Below are 21,496 nucleotides of genomic sequence, written 5' to 3'. Positions count from 1 at the left end.
CTACTATTGTCCTTATAGATTCAATTAATTCAGCCTGCAGGCATATTCCTTGTCTCTCATTTCTCAGTTGTAGGAGCACTTTCTTCTCTCCCGTATTTGGCATAAAGAATTCCAGCTGCAGTTTCCATTGATCCTGTATATGTATTCAAATTGTTCCTCCAACTCTGCGATTTTTAACAGGCCACCATAATGCATATTTAACATGCGTTATGATGGCCTGTTAGAAATTGTAGAGTTGGAGGAACAATTTGAAGGGCTTTTGTAAGCCCTCATGGGCTTGAGTGACCTGATTCCCTGCCCCCACTTTAAATGATGCTCATTTGCTCTCCCATTCTCTTCCTCTTGCAGCATATTCTGCTTTTTTCAGGCTGTTCAGGACTTCTCCTCTTGTTCTTTTGGTTAAGCAGAGCCAGCAAAAGGTTGGCACCTGATGCAAACTGACCCCCCCCCCCATTTAATAGAGAAAAGTGAGAAGTCTAGAATGAACCTCTTACTTACTGGGCATTCAAAATAAACAATATAAAAATAGACAAACCCTTCAGAAGCCCTGTATGTTCCATCGTGGCAGCTAGAGAAAAGCAGAGTCAACTGATATGGAGATCCTAAATGCCAGTTAGCACCAAGCTTTCCTCCAAGCCAATACAGGAGGACCCTCTTGCTTTTTTTGCACTTGTCAAAATTTGCGTCCTAGGTGATGACCTAGGTTTGCCTAGTGGTCAGGCTGGCCCTGGATACAACCTTTTTCTTTGTTTTTTGCATACCTGAGGAGTCTTCCCACCCCAGAGGTATGTTTGTGGGTGCCATTGTGTAGCTTGGGGTTAGCTTAGGGACCAGCCACTTTGGAATGGTCTTCTACTTATGCCTTTGAGCTTTTGTAACCCAAGAGTTTTAATATATGGACAAGCCCGCCAAAGATGGGGAAAAGGTCCTAATTCATGTATGCATTTCTCACACAGAGGCTTATAATTGCCTGAAATCCTGTGGAAGGTGTAAGTATTATATCATGTCAACTTTATCATGCTTATGCTTGCATCATCAGGCACCAGGTACATGAAAAAGAAGAGTTCAAGGCACTGAAAACTCTAAATATTTTCTACCAGGCTGGGACATCCAAAGCTGGGAATCCTGTATTCTACTACATTGCTAGGCGGTAAGACAAATTATTTTCCCATACTCAGTAACATTAACTGTTAAAAGTAATGAAATAGACATACAAGGCAAATACATTTGGTTTTCTCGGATGTATGTGCCACTGATGTCAATTGTTTGCTTTGTATTCCATAAATGTTAGCAATTTGTGTAATGTGTGCAGAATGTTTTTGTGTATTTCTGATGCAAACCTAGGCTTTAAAAGAGTTTTTGTAGGACAGCTTTTGCCATAAAGCAGCTGCTCCTTTGCATATGCAAGTGCTCCGTGTGCCTAGGCCTTGTGTGGGTTGGCACAGGCTCCACACATGCACCCTTCTGTGTGCCCAGAAGAGTGTGTTTTATGGTGAGGCATGCACATACATCAAGAGAGAAACAGATCAAATTGATTGCTGCAGGGTTTGTTTGTTTTTTGTAGCGGTGCCATGCATTGTGGGGCTGGAAAGATGGCAAAGCTGTGACAAGATTTGATTAGGGAGAGATTTATGGGCTGAATAAATATATTATGCCACATTTGTGTTTCAACTTTTCCAGGAAGATTGTAAGTTGTTACCTTGATGTAGTGTAGTACAAAGCTTCATAACATCAACATGTGCATTTAATGCTTTCCATAGATTCCATCTTTCCCTGGGATCCACATTGATCTTGGAGCCTTTTCTGCTTATTCTCTGTCCCTTCGAGTCCACATACCCTATTTTAGGACGGCATTTCATGTTCATTTTAAATCAACTTATGATGATAGGCTTGGGACATGGTTCTGTTGATCACCCATTGCTTTCAGCATGTTGAGATGTTGCCAGACGTATTATGAAGGCAGGAACTCAGACTGCCTGTGAAACTGAGCCAGGCTGCCAACTGATGGCTGTGGTAGGGATCCCTTTCTTCTGAGTCTCAAGCCTGCGCATTGCTCTTGACTCAGCAGCTCTGTGCAGAGACCTTTTGCTCCCTCCCCATCCAGCTCGGCTGCATAGAATCATAGAGTTGGAAGGGACCACCAGGGTCATCTAGTCCAACCCCCTGCACAATGCAGGAAATTCACAACCACCTCCCCCCCACACACACCCCTAGTAACCCCTACTACATGCCCAGAAGATGGCCAAGATGCCTTCCCTCTCATCATAGAATCAGCATTGCTGACAGATGGCCATCTAACCTCTTTTTAAAAACCTCCAGGGAAGGAGAGCTTACCACCTCCCAAGGAAGCCTGTTCCACTGAGGAACTGCTCTGTTAGAAAATTCTTCCTAATGTCTAGACAGAAACTCTTGATTTAATTTCAACCCGTTGTTTCTGGTCCAACCTTCTGGGGCAACAGAAAATAACTCGACATCATTTTCCATATGACAGCCCTTCAAGTACTTGAACATGGTTATCATATCCCCTCTTAGTCTTCTCTTCAGGCTAAACATACCCAGCTCCACAAAAATATTTTCTGGCAGGGTATGAGCTTTCGTGAGCCACAGCTCACTTCTTCAGAGTCTAGCTGTATCTGAAGAAGTGAGCTGTGGCGCACGAAAGCTCATACCCAGCTCCTTCAGCCTTTCCTCATAGGACGGTCTCCAGACTCCTCACCATCTTCGTCACCCTCCTCTGGACACGTTCCAGCTTGTCTACATCTTTCATAAATTGTGGTGCTCCAAACTGAACACAGTACTCTAGGTGAGGTCTAACCAGAGCAGAGTAAAGCAATACCATCATTCCACGTGATCTGGACACTATACTTTTGTTGATGCAGCCCAAGATCGCATTTGCCTTTTTAGCTACCGCATCACACTGCTGCCTCATGTTTCAGTGTTTGGTCTACTAAGACCCCAAGATCCTTTTCGCACATGGCCTTTGCTCAGGTGCTGTAATTTTAGGAATCGAAAAGAAGAGAATGGTGAAGGCTCAGGAGGGATGAAATGAACAGGGGCAGGTCACAAGTTCCCAGGAGACAGGACTGTCAGCAAATGAAATAAAACAGAGCTCCAGGGGCACCTTTCAATATGAGTTTTCATGAGTCAGAGCTCATTTGGCCAGCTAGTTTGAAGAGAAGTCATTTTGAGAATTAAAGAAGTGGTGGAAGGGAGGAGTTGAGATAGAGATTTGAGGTAAATTCAGTCAGAAGCCTTTCAAGGGTAATTATCTATGTAAGGAACTGAAACCTATTTAGTTGCTGTACAGAAACAGTTGATGAGAAAGGTCAGAGGTTCACTAAGTGAACAGTTGTTGTGGGGAGATGTGATTTGACCTGATGTTACATAAAAATGTGTTAGAGAGGTCAGGCTCTGGAATCTTCTGCAGAAGGGAGTGACAGGTAGTCCAGATGGTTGAGCCACGTTTTTTAAAAGGCTGTTTGAACCCAGGTGATGCATTTGCTGTAACTTTCGGTCTAGCTGACCACACTTCCAAAGATCAGCCCTGCCCAATATCCACAGAGTGGTGGACACCTGGCAGGATGGCATCGGCTGGGGGCAGGGCAGGCCTTCAGCAACTTGTGGTTAATAGATGTCGTCTGTCACCTACCAACAGAGCTCTGCTGATTTCTGGCCAGAATTGGTGCTTGCCACTAGTTCTGCCCCTCCATTGGGTGGAGGCAAGATGCGGTTGGGATGGCCGGCTGGACATTTGAGGAGGTGGGGCGGGGGAGGCTTGTGCCTAGGAGTGGTGAGAAGGTGGCTGGGTGTAGCGCTCTTTCTTCTGTCTCCCAAACCTTGTGCTGACTCTGGAAAGCAGCAAGGTGACCTGTTGCTTCCCAAGCCTCTCCGAGGCAAGATCGCAAGACACACACACACACCCCGCCGGGGTTCTTTCAGGCTCGGGTAGGCTGATGGCTCTTGCCAAGAACGGCTTGCCAGGGATGAATGGGTGAGTGTGTTGAGGCCTCCGGCTTAAGAGGGCTGTACTGAAAATATGAGTGCAGGTCAGATAGGTGCTTCTTCATATAATCCTAGTGAAAGAAACAGATGCTATAATTACAGTCTTTATTAAGAAAAATAAAGCAAATTTCATTTTAAACTGAGGCACATTAACACTGCTTCTTAGGCTCTCCCTCCATCGCTTTCAGGGATTTGTGTGTTAATATCTGAGTCCCTTGTTGGCTTTAGGTTGTCTTCTGTTGAGTAGCCCAATTTTTTTCATACATATCTTGCATTTCTGACGACAGCTTCATTATTTTTATTTTACTTCATAGACCTATTTAATACAGACTTTTCCTTTACCGCCTTTCAGAGGGTTACAGATAATCCTTTTTAACGTTGTCATGTATTACATTGCAAAACAAAAGTTGACTTTCCATACATATCCTGAGTATTACAAGCTGCCCCTTTTTAGCATGGCAGTTGGTTTGGCACTTATTACATTGCAAAATGAAAGTTGAGTTTCCATATATATCCAGAATAACAAAAACATTCAGCTGTCCTGATAGACACTTGAGAAATTTTAATGGCACAAAAGAAAATACAAATCGAAGCAGTGCACTCTTATCTGAGGATTTGCTAAGAAAATGCACACAGATTAGCAAAACATATCAACTTTGTGAAAGCTCATTCAGGAATTTGAGTGATCAAAGGATACATTCGTTTGGTTTTTTAGAAGTGATATTCACAGACATAGTACAGATACAAAGATACAAAACTGAAGAGGGGTGGGATTGCTGCCACAGGAACATTGCCATGTGAGGTGGTGTTTGAGGGGGAAGCAGCAGTGGCTGAGGGGGTGCTGGAAGAGTTTGAAAAAGCCACATGAGGTCCATACAAAATGGCAGCCATCAGGATAGGCCAAAGCCTGTGGAACAGTTTCTTCATTCTGTATTTGTGAACAGTGAATATAGTTAGTAGATGCCATCTTTTAAGAGAACTTGATTTCATTGTGACTTGCCCTAGAGTAAATGGAAAGAGAGGACGCACACTCCCAGAGTCTTAGAGCTTTGGGAGTGGCCAGCGAATTCAATGGGCGGTAGATTCAGGGTAGACAAATGCAGTGCTTCTTCACACAGAGCATAACTATCTTATGGCAACTGAGTTCTGACGGCTTTAAAAGGAGATGAGGCAAGTTTGTGAATTGGTAGGAGACCACAGAAATTCCCTGTTCATTTCTGTGGTCCCCTTTTAAAGCCTGTGGCATCTTTGACATCCTGTGGATTCCTGTTGGCAGCCGCTGGCCTCCGAGCTCAGGGGTGGGCTGCCTGAGTGCCGGTTGCAGCAAGGAAGGGCTGCTTGCGGGCTTTCCAGGACTCCTGGTTGGCAAGAATGGACGCGGGATGCTGTACCAGGTGGGCTTGTGGTCTGATCAAGCAGGGCTGTTCTTAAATTTGCTACATTTCCCCTGAAGGAAGTCTCTTTGAGTTCGGCAGGGCTTAGACTCCAGAAGCTGAGCTTAAGGTTGCAAGCTCTATTCAAGCTTTTTGAGACCCCTAATTTTAAAAAACTAATAACCTAAACCTGACTTGGGTGGCCCAGGCTAGCCTGATCATGTCAGATCTCAGAAGCCAAGCAGGGTTGACCCTGGCAAGTATTTGGATGGGAGAGCTCCAAGGAATACCAGGGGGGATGGGGTGACGTAGAGGCAGGCAATGGCAAACCACCTCCCAACGTCTCTTGCCTTGAAAACCCTACGGGGTTGCTATAAGTCAGCTGTGACTTGACTGCAAACGCAAAAACCTAAAGCACCTTGTGCACCTTCTCAAGTTTATTGCTGTTGGTATCAGATGAGCTTGGGAAAGAAACATAGCTTTGTTGTGACCTACTTTATCCCAAAGATTTTCTGTGTTGGACCATAGTTACCTCACTTCTATAAGCTGTAGTGTAACAGCTGAAAAAATGTGCTGTGATCTGGGAGGTTGCCAGTTCCCATCTCATCTCAGCCACAAACTTATTAGGGCTGCTATCCTAAGGCCCTTTCCTAGGAGTGAGCCCCTTTGATTAACATGGGACTTGTGGGTAGACCTGCTTAGGATTGCTCCCTAGGTGTCTTTAGGCATGCAGTGCACTCTCTGCTCCCACTTTTCCACCTGTAATATGTGGGAAATAATATTGACCTACCCTAGAGGGGTGTTGGAAGGATAGATAGAAAGATAGATAGTTTATTTGCGGCCCTTGGCCAGATAAAACAAGATACACGGAGTGTTGGAAGGATATATGTGAAATGCTTGGAACACTGAAAGTGCTATGTACATTAGTAGTAGTAATAAAGTGAAGGTTTCTGAATCTTGGTGATGTAGAGAGATCATGAAAACAGGACTCATGTCTCTGTTGCACACACTAAATGAACAAAAAGCATATCAAAATTTTAATATTTTGAAATGCAGGTTACTATGTTGTTCTGAAGCCAAACGTATAGTAACAGGCTTTGAATTTTATTTTACAAATTTCCAGATTCTGTGGGCGATGTGACTGTTTATTCCAGTAGTAAGAGCTTACAAAAAGGTGCCAGCTTGCATGGTTTACCTGACTAGCCTCTGCAGACATCAATTTGTGTGTTTGCAGAAGTTCAGTATTCTCAGGTTGGGGGTCAGGGGGCTAATGGATTTGCAGAAAGAATAGAGACTAGAGCCATTAAAAGATCTGAGAAGGTCCCATAAGTATGAAAAGCCCCTACAACTTCACAGGGTTGATTTCAGATTTAATGCTCAGTGGTTTCGGAGTAATTCCAGAAGGTCATATTCTCAGGACAGGTGCATCAGAATTCATCTACATTGCCCACTAATGAGTTTAAAAAAACATGAGGTTGCAGTCAATTCTCAGCTTAACTCAATGATAAGTAGGATGTTGCCCCAGTTTTTCCATTTTACCATGAGGACCAGGAACATTTTCAAGCTCATGCATATAAATCTCTGCAAAAACTACCGTATTTGTTTCTATGTTAAACATCATGTGAATCTGTGATCCTGGCTTACAGGTTATTAAAGCTTGAGTTACATTCCCAATCACCCTTATATTGTCCTACTGTTCCAAATAAAATAAAGAATTATTTTAGAACATTTGTCCCAGTCTTTTTTCCAAGCTCAGAATATATGTTCTTAGATTTATACCTCATTTTTCTGGTCTATTATTTTCCATTTTCATATGTATTCAATTAATTTTATCATTTGTCATTCCATACCTGTTTGCAGCTTCAAATTCTGACAGTGCAATGAAAATGCAGGAGCCACTGGGAAGTCGCACTGGGTGCTGTCTTTTAGTACACCAACCCATCCTTGCCATTTAAATAGAATTTCAGGATGATCACGTGATCACAGACTTCAACAGTGATTGGCTCCTGTGGCTGGCAGATGTTTTCATGTTGCTTTTTTCCAGGGCAACTAATGCAAACATGAAACAATTTCCCCCCAGCGTCCCATCAAGGAAGTAAGACAGGAAGAAAATCAATATTTTCTTTCTTGAATCCTATTCAAGTTCCACACCCTAAAAAAAAAAAGGTGGGGCAAGGATCTCAAAATCTGAGGTGGAAGCACTTAGTAAGAGAGATTTGGAGGCCCTGAGCATGTCTGCAATTGTGTTTTAACTTAATACGAGATGGCAGGGCAACTTTTAATACGTTCAGGAAATCCATTTATGAAAGGCTAATCATCTTGGAAACTGGTGGGTGACATGAAGCACAATACCTAAAATATTTAGAATTGTGATGCGGCTGGTTTAATGGGAAGAGGGAAATGTTTATTTTACTTATTTAGAAAAATTTCTGTGCCACCTCCAGAGAACCTGCTTAAAGCGGCTTACAAATAAACTATGACAAAAGCTATAAAACAGCATATAATAGATTAAAAATTAAAACTGTTTAAACACCTGCATTAAAATATCTAGCTGGAGCATAAAACATTTAGCCACTTAAAACTAGTCTCATAAAAACAGGCTATAAAAACAATTATAAAAGATCCGCCCCTTAATTAAAAGCCAGGTAAACAACTGTTTTGGCCTGCTGCCTAAAAGAGAGCAGCTTAGGTACCAAGTGAGCCCCTAAGGGAAGTTGTGAGGGTCTGCATGTCTTGTCTACTGATCCCAGCTCTCCCCCTCCCTTTGAACTCGTAAAAGCAGTTCACACCGTTTGGCATTTCCTGGGTTCAGGCGCCATATCTGTCAGGTCCTGGCTCTACAGATGTCTCCCCTGCTGCGCTTTGTATTCACTCCCTCTTGCCAGATTCGGCCTTGGAGGCCAGATAGCCTTAACAAGCCCTCTGGGGCCGATTGATGTCTGTATTGTAGCCATCTATCTTGTAGCTTCGCATAACATAGGTGTGAACTTTGATGCCCGATAGGGGATATAATTCTGTAGCTTTGGAGTCTTGCTCACTTGCAACTTTAACTCGTGTTTGACCTGTACTGTCTGAAGCCTTCAATAAACTCCTTGTTTCTGCATCAATGTCTGAGCAAGTGATTTTATGAAGTTTGCACAGCTTAGTTGGGAACTCTCACATTAAGTTGCAAGTCCTTGTCTCTTCGTACTGCTCCTGTACCGTCTCTGGACAGCTATGCCAGACGAAGGGGATAAAACTGAACCGAAGGAAGACCCACAGGACAACGTGGTACCTAAACAGCCCGACCCCAACCCCTCGGATGGCAAGTCGCCTGGGAAGGTACCTAGCGGACCTGACTCGGGGTCGGGGTTGGGTACGAGACCCAAAACTACCACCTTTAATTCCTGGCTGGATTCCCCCCGAGGATGGTCGCTCTCCCGAAACGAAGTACGGACACGGCGGACAGCGGTCCCCGGTATGGGGTTCGAGGAGGACCTCGCTCAGAAGGAGGCCCTGTTACTCCACCAGATGGGTGAGGAACGGCAACCCTGGCAGGAGGAGCGCCAGGGGTTGCTCGATCGGATGGACACTATGCAAGCTGTGATGCTTGAGATGGCCCACGCCATGGACGAACTGAAGGTACAAACCCCCGCCGGGGATCCGCCGGATGGAGCGCCAGCCGCGCCACCCATCCGGCCCGCTCCACCGGCCCGCCGGGATCTGAAAATCACGTATGATGGGTCGGGGGACCAACTGACCTTTTTTATGGTACAAGTGGACATTTTTATGCTCGAGCAAGCCCGAACCTTTACCTCAGAGGAGTCCCAAGTGCAGTATGTGGCGTCTCTCCTCCAGGGTGAAGCGGCCGCCTGGATGGTACTGCAGTATGAGCTCCGTTCCCCGGTCTTACGAAGCCTCGATGACTTCATGATCGCCCTCAGAAACCGTTTTGAGGACCCGAATTTGGGGGAGCGGGCAAAAGCTTCCTTGTTGCAACTGCGTCAAGGGACTAAATCGGTTGCGCAGTATGCAAGCGAATTTCAGTCGCTTTCTAGTAGAATTTTGGACTGGAGTGAAGCTACCCGAGTACAGTGTTTCCGGGAGGGACTAAACCCGGAGTTGCAACACTGGGCCTTCATGCAAGGTAACCCTCCCGATGTAGAAGGATGGGTCCGTCATGCTGCCGACATCGAGAACCGAAAGCAGCTGCTGACCCTTTCCAGGCAACGCACCGGGCGAGACGCTAAACCCCGTGGAGACAGACCCGGCGACCCGAAGGACTCTCGCCCCCTCGGGGGAGGAGGTCCTTCCATGGCCGAACGCCGCAAACGCTTTGAGAGCGGGGTCTGCCTCGTTTGCGGGGGAAAAGGACACTTTGCCTATCAATGCCCTTCCCGTTCAGGACGCCCGGGACCGCCTCGCCCGTCAACGACCGACACGGAGAAGGCCCCGGCCGAGGGGCAACCCCGCCGCCAAAGCGGCGCAACCAGCCGACGGAGCGCACCCCCCGCTCTACACGCGCGCGCCCAAGCCGAACCGCCAGGCTCGACTGGTCCATCGGGACCACGGATTACAAACGAAACCTTTGACTCTTCGGAGTCGCGGATTACAAATACCACATCTACTTCCTCCAGCGAAGAGGAGGACTGGGAGTTGCCGGCAAAAAACGCCGCCGGTCTGCTGTAAAGGGGGCTCCTCAGCAGACCGCTCCGAAAGTTGTGCAAGGAGCTCCATTGATGGTAAGCGCTCAGGAGGACAATGTTTACATTAGGGTCCACCTTTCACTACCCAAAGGGGGTCCAGTACTAGAATTTCCAGCCCTAGTTGACTCGGGCTGTGCTCGCACCCTAATAAGCGAAGAAGCTGCAAAAAAATTGCGAGTCAAACGTAAGCGTCTCCCAGACCCCCTCCGCTTCTCTCAGATGGATGGCAGTGACTTTAAGAAGGGACTCACCGCACAGCCGCGGTAGTCATGGCCGTGGGGGAACATTGGGAACGGCTTTACTTTACCATTGCTCCCATAGTCGCCCCGGTAGTATTGGGGATGAATTGGCTGCAGGGTCACAATCCCTCCATAGACTGGGTGAAGCGGACGCTCACCTTCCCTAGTGACCCTTGCGAATTGCACGATAAAGACCGGGTGCTTTGCGCTCCAGCAGCCACCTTGGTGGGGGCCCCCGTGCTTGAGACTCCCCTGCCCCAGCTGCCCAGCGAGTACTCCCAATTCGCTGATGTGTTTGATGTGCGGGAATGCGACGAACTGCCCCCCCACCGAGAGACTGACTGCGCTATTGAAATTGTGGGGGATGGTAAATTATCCAAAGGGAAAGTCTACCCCATGAGTCCAAATGAGAAGGCGGTACTGCGGGAGTATTTGGACACCAACCTGGCACGGGGTTTTATCCACCCGTCTAAGGCGCCTTACTCGGCCCCCGCCTTCTTTGTCAAGAAAAAGACGGGAGACTTGAGACTGTGTATTGATTTTCGCAGACTGAATGCTGTCACTCAGTCTAACGCTTACCCCCTCCCTCTCATTCCAGACCTTCTCGCGCAATTGAAGGAGGGCCGGATCTTCACCAAATTGGATTTGGTGGAGGCCTATCACCGCATCCGCATAAAAGAAGGGGACGAACCTAAGACTGCCTTTTCTAGTTGTTTTGGAATGTTTGAGTATTTAGTAATGCCGTTCGGGCTTTCGGGGGCTCCGAGTGTGTTCATGCAATTAATCAATGAAGTTTTACATGACTTATTGTTTCATGGGGTGGTGGTTTTCTTGGACGATATCCTCATTTATTCGGAAACCATGGAAGAGCATGTGCGGTTGGTGCGCGAGGTCCTCCAACGGCTGCGTGAGCACAAATTGTTTGCTAAGGTTTCCAAATGTGATTTCCATCAACCCTCCATCACCTTCCTGGGCTATGTGATTTCCCATCAAGGCTTAGAAATGGACCCCGAGAAAGTGCGGGCAGTTATGGACTGGGAGCCTCCCGCTACACGTAGACAGTTGCAACAGTTTTTGGGCTTTGCCAACTTTTACCGAAACTTCATTCCCAACTTTGCGCAGGTGGCGCTTCCCCTCACCTCCCTTCTGCGCACCAAGGGGAAGGGGGCGAATGCCACTCTGCCCTCCGCCAGGTTGCAATGGTCTCTGGAGTGCCAGCAAGCCTTCAATACGCTTAAGCTGCTTTTCTCGTCCGAACCCGTGCTTGCTCACCCAGACTGTAATAAACCTTTTGTGGTCCAGGTCGATGCCTCAGATGTTGCCATGGGGGGGGCCCCTCTTGCAGCGGGACGAAAACGGTGACTTAAAGCCATGCGCCTATTTCTCGAAAAAGTTTTCCCAGTCCGAGATTAAGTGGGCCATTTGGGAGAAGGAGGCGGCTGCCGTTAAACATGCCCTCACCATTTGGAGGCACTTTCTGGAAGGGGCAGAGACTCCTTTTGAGGTGTGCACCGATCACAAGAATCTCGAGGCTTTAAAGGGAGCTAGAAAGCTCAACGCAAAACAAATTTGTTGGGCTCAATTCTTTGCTAAGTTCCGGTTTGTCCTGAAACATGTGCCCGGGAAGGATAATGCTCTGGCAGATGCCCTCCCACTTCCTCAGTACCGCAATGAATTTGACCGCCCAGTGGACTCCCTGTTCACCCCCGAGCAAAGAGGGGACGTTTCGGGACTCGCAGAAACCACCCGGTCCCAATCCCACCGTCAGGAAACCCCTCCCCCTCAGAGGTGTCCCGGAGGCTTTTCAACAGCGGCTCCGGGACGCTTCTCTGAGGGAAGCTGAGCAGCGGACCCTTCCCGCGGGCATTGAACAACGTGACTCTTGGTGGGTGCAGGGGGGTAAACTCTACGTTCCTGAACTTCTTCGCAAAGAGGTGTTGGGAATGGTTCACGGGGCTAAACTTGCGGGTCATTTTGGGTTTGTTAAGACTTTGCATTTGGTAAGACGACAATTTTGGTGGCCCAGCATGAGAGCCGATGTGGAACTGTACGTTCGCAGCTGCCCTATCTGCGCCACGGCCAAAAAACGGATGGGAAAGCCCCCTGGACTTTTGAAACCTCTGGAAACACCAACCATGCCCTGGGAAGTGATCGCTATGGATTTTATTACTGACCTACCGCCCAGTCGGGGAAAAACTGTACTATGGGTAATCACTGACCTATTTTCCAAACAGGTTCACTTCGTTCCTTGTGCGGGACTACCATCAGCCCAAAAGTTAGCTAAATTGTTTGTTAATCACGTGATGAAACATCATTCGATCCCCAGGAAGGTCCTCTCCGACAGAGGGGCCCAGTTCGTTGCCAAATTCTGGAGAGCCTTCTTGAAAGTCATGGGGGTGGGAGAGCAAGGGCTTTCTTCTGCCTACCACCCTCAGACCGATGGTCAAACGGAGCGTGTCAATGCACCCTACTTTTCCTGTGCTGCTTCTCCCCTGTTCTCAAAGCCTCTGTGGCTGTGTTCCAATGTCACAAACAGTACTCAGTTTGTGAGGAGAAGGAACAAAGATGTTCTCTGATTTGTGTACCCCCCCTTCCCTTAAGTGTGGCTGGAACTTGAACATTTCTCCCAGCAAATCCCAATTGATTTCTGCACTAAGACATCATCTTTAATGTGCCTCTTGCACTCAAGGGAAGGGGCATAGAAGCCTGAGGTTGCTCAGGTCAATTCCCATGGACAAACTGCTGTGTGCACTCTCCTGCTTTTTTGGGGTTTACATATTCAAATTCTTGTTGTCCATATATTGATTTCTTACCCATCCCAGTGTACAGAGCTTTCTTTTTAACCAGGTTCAATGTACTACCCTCAGCTGTTTTGAGTGGGCGCTATTCTAAAAAACCCTACTCCGAGCGTCAATGGGGAACTGGTTCTGTTGGAGCATGTCTTATTTTATTGTAGAAGATATAAGCAATTAAGAACACAACTGATTAATCCATTAATTCCTGATATAGACATACCTGTAGCTAATAAGCTACAATTTCAGCTGTGTGGTTGTGATCCAGCTATCACAGTTCCAGTAGTGAAATTTTTTTGGATTTAAGAGGCATGAGGAGAATTTAAAGAACATATATATGATCAAATAAATTATATAAAATAAAATAATTTTTTAAAATTCTGCTTCACAGTTCAGTGTGGTTAACTCACAGCCTGGACCTTAAGGGAGCATTTGATTCCATCCCAAGAAACCTTCTATGGGATAAACTAATGAGCATGAACATTGACAAGAGATTAATATTCCTAATCAGAGGGTTGTATACCGACACAAGTTGTCAAGTCAAGTGCACACCGCTAGGCAAACTATCCCCGAAAATCAATATCAATAAAGGGGTTAAGCAGGGCTGTATCCTGGCCCCGACTCTTTTCAACCTCTTCCTAAATGATCTGGCTACTGCTTTAAGAGAGGTTGACGGCCATTGTCCCAAACTCAGCTCCATACATACCGTATATACTCACGTATAAGCCGAGTTTTTCAGCCCAAAAAAAGGGCTGAAAAAGCCGAACTCGGCTTATACGCGGGTCAATACGGTAGGGGAAGGGAGGGGGGAGGGGGAACTTACCGCCATCACCGTCGCCATCGCCCGCGCACCTTTTCCCGGCCGGCAGCAGTCTTCCTGGGCCGGCAGGAGGCCCCTGCCGGCGGAAGGAAGGCGCCCACACGCCTGGGCGCCTTCCTCCTGCCGGCAGGGGCCTTCCTGGGCCGTCAGGAGGCCCCTGCCGGCTGCGCCGCTGCTGCCCACGCGCCCGGGCGCCTTCCTTCCGCCGGCAGGGGCCTTCCTGGGCCGGCAGGAGTCTCCTGCCGGCTGCGCCGCCGCCACCCACGCGCCCAGGCGCCTTCCTCCGGCCGGCAGCGGCCTGGAGGGGCCTCCTGCCGGCCCAGGAAGGCCGCACCGCCGCCGCCGCTTCTCCCCTCTCCGGGTGAGTAGGGGGTTCAGGGGCTCTTCCCCCTCCCCCTCTTGGATGGCACTGGGGTCGGGGTGGGTCGGGAGGGCCCGGGACGCTGGCGGGAGGGCGACCTGGGGCAGGGGCCCTGCGCTCTAAAATGGCGGCCGCCATTTCAGAAAATTCCTCTGTCTGACAGGCTTTGCCCTTGTGGCAACAATTGTATTAAAACGGTTGCTCATGTCTTATTTTATTGTAGTTTCTACACAGAATCTCGCAACGAACTTTTAAGCCCCTTGTTGGCTAATAGACAAAAAATCTCATATTCTTTTAACGTTTCCTATTTATTGAACAATCGTTCGCCCCATATATTGGAGACGGTGGCACAGTTTTTAAAGTTTGTTTTAAAAGCCCGCCAAACTGTTAATTAGATGGCAGTATCAACGAACGCCCTGACCTGGATGGCCCAGGCTAGCCTGATCTCGTCAGATCTCAGAAGCTAAGCATGGTCAGCCCTGGTTAATATTTGGATGGGAGACCACCAAGGAATACCAGGCTTGCTGTGCAGAGGAAGGCACTGGCAAACCACCTCTGTTCGTCTCTTGCCATGAAAACCCCAAAAGGGGTCGCCATAAGTCGGCTGCGACTGGACGGCACTTCACACACACACACACACACACACACACATCAACAAACAACGCTATTTGATGTAACTGTCTTTTAACTATGCCATAAAGGGCATTTTTTAATATCTCCATTCCTTTTGTACCCCTTGTGTATTATGTTTTTATGCCAATAACGGAATGATGATGATGATGAAAAACTCACAGCCTAAATGGGATCTCAATAGAGCTATTCCAAGCCACAGAGTCCATCAGAATCTTGACAAGAATATACCAACAACTATGGAAAACAAAACAATGGCCCGCAGACTAGATACACTCAATTTACAGTATAATTCTGAAAACAAGAGACGTCAAAGACTGCAGAAACTAACAGACTATCACTGAGTCATTGTCCTGCAAAGTATTAAAGGTAATGTGCTAATCATTGTCCTGTAAGTATCAAGATAATGTTCTAATGAGGGTGTGGTGTGTTAATGTGGAACCATTGTATCCTGAAGTGATCTGGATACTTCATCCTGGATACATACCACACCCTCATTAGCACATTATCTTGATACTTACAGGACAATGATTAGCACATTACCTTTAATATTTTGCAGGACAATGACTCAGCTCAAACCCAACCCCCTTCTGACTATATATTACTCTTCTACACACTTGACACTGAGAGACACTGTACTTCAGTGTTACTCCTCTGAAGATGCCTGCCTCAGCTGCTGGCGAAACGTCAGGAAAGACAATACCAAGACCACGGTCACACAGCCCGGATAGCCTATAAGAACCGATGAAATTGAAATTGTTCAAGATTTTCTATTCTTCGGATCCATCATCAACCAAAAGGGAGATTGCAACCAAGAAATCAGAAGGAGATTGAAGCTGGGGAGGGTAGCCATGAAGGAGATAGAAAAGATTCTTAACTGTAAGGATGTGTCACTGGCAACCTAGATCAAGGTAGTTTATACCATAGTTTTCCCCATTACTATGCATTGGTGTGAAAATTGGACAGTGAAGAAAGCTGACGAGAAGAAAGTTGATTCCTTTGAAATCACTAATATCTCCTTTTTTGAGAACATTACTACCTTGCTGGATCAGGGGAATGCTGTAGACATCGTTTATCTAGATTTCAGTAAGGCTTTTGATAAGGTTCCCCACAATATGCTTGTTGACAAATTGGGATTTAGATCTGTTACTGTTAGGTGGATCTGTAATTGGTTGACAGATCGCACCCAAAGAGTGCTTGTTAATGGTTCCTCGTCCACTTGGAGAGGAGTGACTAGTTGGGGGAGGTAGTTGTGAATTTCCTGCATTGTGCAGAGGGTTAGACTTGATGACCCTGGTGGTCCCTTCCAACTCTATAATTCTGTGATTCTAGTGGAGTGCCTCAAGGATCTGTCCTGGGCCCTGTGTTGTTCAACATCTTTATAAATGATTGGGATGAAGGAATAGAGGGGATGCTTATTAACTGTGCAGATGATACTAAATTGGGAGGGGTAGCAAATACGGTAGAAGACAGAGCCAGGATACAGGATGATCTTTTTTTAAAAATAATTTTATTAATTTTATAACATAACAAAAAAAGAAAAAACAAATACAATAAAAATAACATTAAAAATACAAAAAAACAAAAAAAGGATATCTATATATCTTAATTGTTACATTCATGATTACTTAACTTATAAAATTCAAAAAGATACCCCTTCCCCCTCCACCCACCTAAAAAGTGACCCGTCACCCGACTTCCGAAGAAGTGTCTAGAGTAGACAGTATTTATCTTATTAACACAAAAATATAAAATTATTAAAACTAAATTCTGTAACTCGTTAATTAATAATGTAAAATCCATTTTTGCCAAATTATCCCAATATAAGGCGGCCTTAGACCATGTTTTTTTTAAATTCTTCCATATCCTTTCCATGCAGGAATTCCATTAATTTAGCCATCCTCATATATATCCATAACTTCTCTCTCCAGTCAATAATTGAAGGTTTATTCGCTTGCTTCCAAACTTAGGATACAGGATGATCTTGACAAGCTTGAGAATTGGGCTAAAACCAATAAAATGCATTTCAACAGAGATAAATGTAAAGTTCTGCATTTAGGTAGGAAAAAACAAATGCATCATTATAGGATGGGGGAGACTTGTCTGAGCAGTAGTGTGTGCAAGAAGGATCTTGGGGTCTTGGTAGACCAAACACTGAACGTGAGTCAGCAGTGTGATGTGGTAGCTAAAAAGACAAATGCGATCTTGGGCTGCATCAACAGAAATATAGTGTCCAGATCACACAAAGTGATGGTATTGCTTTACTCTGCTCTGGTTAGACCTCACCTAGAGTATTGTGTTTAGTTTTGGGCACCACAATTTAAGCAAGATGTAGACAAGCTCGAAAGTGTCCAGAGGAGGGCAACAAAGATGGTGAGGGGTCTGGAGACAAAGTCCTATGAGGAAAGGTTGAAGGAGCTGGGTATGTTTAGTCTGAAGAGGAAAAGACTGAGAGGGGATATGATAACCATGTTCAAGTACTTGAAGGGCTGTCGTATAGAGGATGGTGCCGAGTTGTTTTTTGTTGCCCCAGAGGGTCGGACCAGCAACAACATATTAAAATTAAATCAAAAGAGTTTCCATCTAGACATTAGGAAGAATTTTTTAACAGTTGATTGATTCCTTAGTGGTAAGTGCTCCTTCCCTGGAGGTTTTTAAGCAGAGGCTAGATGGCCATCTGTCAGCGATGCTGATTCTGTGACCTTGGGCAGTTTATGAGAGGGAGGGCCTCTTGGCCATCTTCTGGGCATGGAGTAGGGGTCACTGGGTGTGTGGGGGGGAGGTGGTTGTGAGGTTCCTGCATTGTGCAGGGGGTTGGACTAGATGACCTTGGTGGTACCGTCCAACTCTATGATTCTATGGTGTTGGAGGAGAGTTTTATGGATACCGTGGACCACCAAAAAGTCAAATAAGTGGGTTCTAGATCAAATCAAGCCTGCACTGTCCCTAGAAGCTAACATGACTAAACTAAGGCTATCATACTTTGGTCACATTATGAGAAGACAAGAGTCACTGGAAAAGACAATAATGCTAGAAGTTGAAGGTAGTAAGAAAAGAGGAAGACCCAACATGAGGTGGATTGATTCAATCAGGGAAGCCGCGGCCCCCAGTTTGCAAGACTTGAGCAAGGCTGTTAACAATAGGGCATTTTGGAGGTCATTATTTCATAGGGTCTACATAACTTGGAAGTGATGGCACTTAACACACAAACACACCTTTGGTCTTGGTACAATTCATTCTTCCAACTCAGTCTGCCCCATTTATAAACTAGGCCTAAGTCAACTTGCCCATCAGCCATGGCGACAATGTCCATATCCATGACCACTGCCTGTATCTACATGTGCAAGCTAGCTGCAGCCCTGGGCTCCTGATCAATAGATGTTCTGTCACTTTGAGCTGAACAGAGGGTTAGCCTTGCTGTAAACAGAGGGCACTGCTAGAGACCCTTTCTTTGGAAGCTCTGCCAAAAACTGCAGAATGGTGACACTGCCTGTGCTGCAACCATTGGCAGCACTCCCTTTAGCAATCTCATGCCAAAAGGATTACTCCGAAGGTGTTGGTATCTACTTAGAAAATACCCACCTTTGCTTACAATTCCAGGCACAAGCTGCATTGTTTTTTTTTTTTAGTTTGGATATGTATGAAGCAAAGTTTATTTTTTTAAATTTAAAATATCATCCTCTTCCCCCAGTAGTTACAGGCATTGATGCTGGTGAATAGCAAACCTCACTTGCTCAGAAAGTTTATGCTGTTTCAGAATTGGGCAGCAAGCCCTTTAAAACTGAGCCTGGCTTGAAATAGTTTGCACAATACCTGTCGCTCTTCAGCATCCTCTGCACCTGCAAACCGCTTCTTTCTTGAGGGGGAGGAGTAACTTCCTGCAGGGTCTGGATGTGGCCATGTTTTTTTAAAAAGAAGGATAGGTAGGCCCTTACCAGACTGTCTTCTCTGCAGATTACTCTCCCCAAACATCCCCAGTGTGATTTCATGCTGGGATGGATGAGGCTTCTCGGTATTGTTGCCTGTGGACGCCATGTGGGAGACCAAGAAACAGCAATCTCCATTAATCCTGCCGGGAGGGTTGGATCCAGACTCAAGTGGCAGTTTCCTAAGATTCCCCTTTCCCTCCAAGACACATAAGCATGTAGTTCTAGTGCATAAGCATGTAGTTCAAGTGCGTGTTGAATGTTTTCATGTGAATTGGGAGTGCTGAGAAAAGTAAGCAGTTTCTAATTCAGTATGTTGGGCATTCGTCCATAACTAACTAATGGCATGCCTATCGTCTCTCTTTCTAAGCAAACTATTTGTTGTCCTGTGTCTCAGTACAGAATTAGTGTTCCTATTCATTATGGGCAGGAGGCAGAACTTGACACAAGGGAGCGGTTTTCAGCGGCAGCCCTGTGGACCCTGTGATGCTATTCCAGCCCAAGCCTCCACAGGGGAAGGCAATAACTTCTTGAGTCTCCCTGACAATAATGAATAAACCCCCCAAAGTAGCTGCTTGCCTAGCCCTTTTTATTGTTCTGTTCAGTTTGGGGACAAGCAGACCTTGGAGAAAGGGAGCAGTGTTCAGAAAGGAGTTTTTGTGGCAATTTAAAAATATGAAGAGAACATATAAAATGGAAGAGCAATGCAAGTATAAAAACGAGCTTTAAAACTATATTAAATAGTGAGAATCTCTACTAATTGCCCCATGGAATACTATTCCCTTGTCTGCAAGAGGAGATGAGGGAGGAGCACACATGGTAGGGGAGGAGCATTCCACAACTTGAGGGCCATCTGAAGGACCCTGTTCCTCTCTTAAGGAAGGGCTTTGGGTCAGGGCCTCACCAGTAGATCTTAAGGTTGCCGAGAACCTTGGAAAGAGCACCTTGGAACCCAGACTGTGAAAGTCAGAGGCACTAGCTGGAACTGGCACACAAGCAAACCTGGGGTCAAGAAATATTTAAGTTGATTTCTGGAATACAGATTGGGGTGCAACTTTTGGCCCATGTATTCCCAGTCATGACCTAATAGGGCATCCAGCCTTTGCTCTTCTGTGGTGATTGGGTGGAGTTAGGTTTTCATCTGCCAGTTGAACACTCACTAGAAAGGACAGTGGAAAGCTGATGGACCTCTGTGGCTGGTCCTCTTCTTAGGGACGCCTGCACACACAGAGCTCTGCATTTCCTCAAAGCTCTTTGAGACTTGTTGAACTTCCTCAACGTTCTCTTTGAACTTGGGCCCCCATCAACCTCCCCTGCCCTCCTACTGCTACGATGAGTGCTCCTGGTCCTGCAGCAACACATCTTTGGCAGACGAATGTGTGACGGTTCTCATGCATCCTGTAGCTGTGTGTGGAAATCCTCTGAATTTTCAGTACTTCCTAGGATTACATATTCTCACATAGACTTTCCTGGACACTGAGAGCATCATCTGAGGGCTTGCCCCATGTGCCCACACTGTCATAAGTATCACTGGGGCTTACTGGCTGGTGTGTGGGTGTGCCTGGTTTTCTGTTTTTATGTTGTCGGCTTTAAATTACACTAATAGAAGGAGAAATCAGAGGATGTTTTATTGGCTGATGGCTTCGCTTGTATTTTTATTGAGAAGTTTTATTGTAAAGGTGTGTGCTGTGCTGTTTTAATGTTGTAACACACTCCTTTTTTGCAGACAGAAGCATGGGATGTAAACATTTTTAATATTCCTTCCCTCTCCATCACTCCTGCTTTTTTGGCTGGTCTTGGTCATCTTCATGGAGCTCAGCAACCTCCCAGCTCTTCCTTATGCTTGCTGTGTTCCCACCAGAGGGATCCCCAGCTTGTAGCAGTGGGTTGTTCCCAGAGGCCGCCCCCCTGCATTTATGACTCCCTCAAGGGTTTCCAACCCTATAAATATAGGGTACAGAAAATCCCAGGGATTGTTAGCAAGCAGCACTTTTTTTTTAACTTCCCAGTAGCAACAATGGCGTGTGCATCTTTGTTTCCTAGGAAAGGTACACATTCTGTTCAAGATGTCTCTTTTCTGAAATGGCCTGCTCTTTTTAAAAGGCACAGTCATGCAGTAATTCTACGTCTACCAGGGGTGGGGTGGTACATATTGAAACCTGAGCTTTGTGGTTTCACCTCAAAGAGGAAAATACTTTGATTATTTTTTTAGCGAGTTCGTTACTAAGGTATCTCTTGTCTTCTATTCAGTGTAACTCTCATGGTCAAACTAGCCTGAATTGTGGTCTATAGTCAGATGAGTTGTTTCATTTTCATTTCTTGCAACAAAAATCCTTGTTTCCTTCCCTTAAAGCAGCTTAACTCAAGGTATATTAGCGGATTACATTGTTGATCAAATACAGGACATTGAATAGAATAACAGTTTCTGAAATTTTGTTGTAGAGATCCTCCCTGTGTCAAGGAAGGGAAGAACTGAGACTCCTTGAGTTCTAACCAAGGGCCAAGTGAATGAGAGTTGTTTTTCTGAGATTGTTCTATTGATAAATAGCCACAGGGGCCTGCAGGATATGTTGCACATTCTGTGTCCTCCCAAGGCTTCCAGCATTTTTAAGCTCACAAGGTGCAGATAGTTCAATATGGACCGGGACCATGGAGTGAGCAGAGGGGC

The 21,496-nt window shown here is 46.1% G+C and overlaps 1 protein-coding gene across 2 annotated transcripts in view; it reads left to right on the top strand.

Moving 5' to 3' along the window:
- NF1 (neurofibromin 1) overlaps window positions 1–21,496 on the top strand; it is a 310,275-nt gene that overhangs the window by 152,128 nt on the left and 136,651 nt on the right. For both annotated transcript variants that reach the window (XM_056865591.1, XM_056865590.1), the window contains one exon: window positions 1,040–1,150. In XM_056865591.1, the coding sequence (XP_056721569.1) occupies window positions 1,040–1,150 (111 nt within the window). The remainder of the gene's footprint in view (window positions 1–1,039; window positions 1,151–21,496) is intronic.

This window comes from Euleptes europaea, chromosome 19, assembly GCF_029931775.1.
Source record: "Euleptes europaea isolate rEulEur1 chromosome 19, rEulEur1.hap1, whole genome shotgun sequence".
NCBI classification, from domain to species: Eukaryota; Metazoa; Chordata; class Lepidosauria; order Squamata; family Sphaerodactylidae; genus Euleptes; species Euleptes europaea.
The sequence above is the reverse complement of the archived record's forward strand: the minus strand, read 5'-3'. Positions and strand labels throughout refer to the sequence as shown.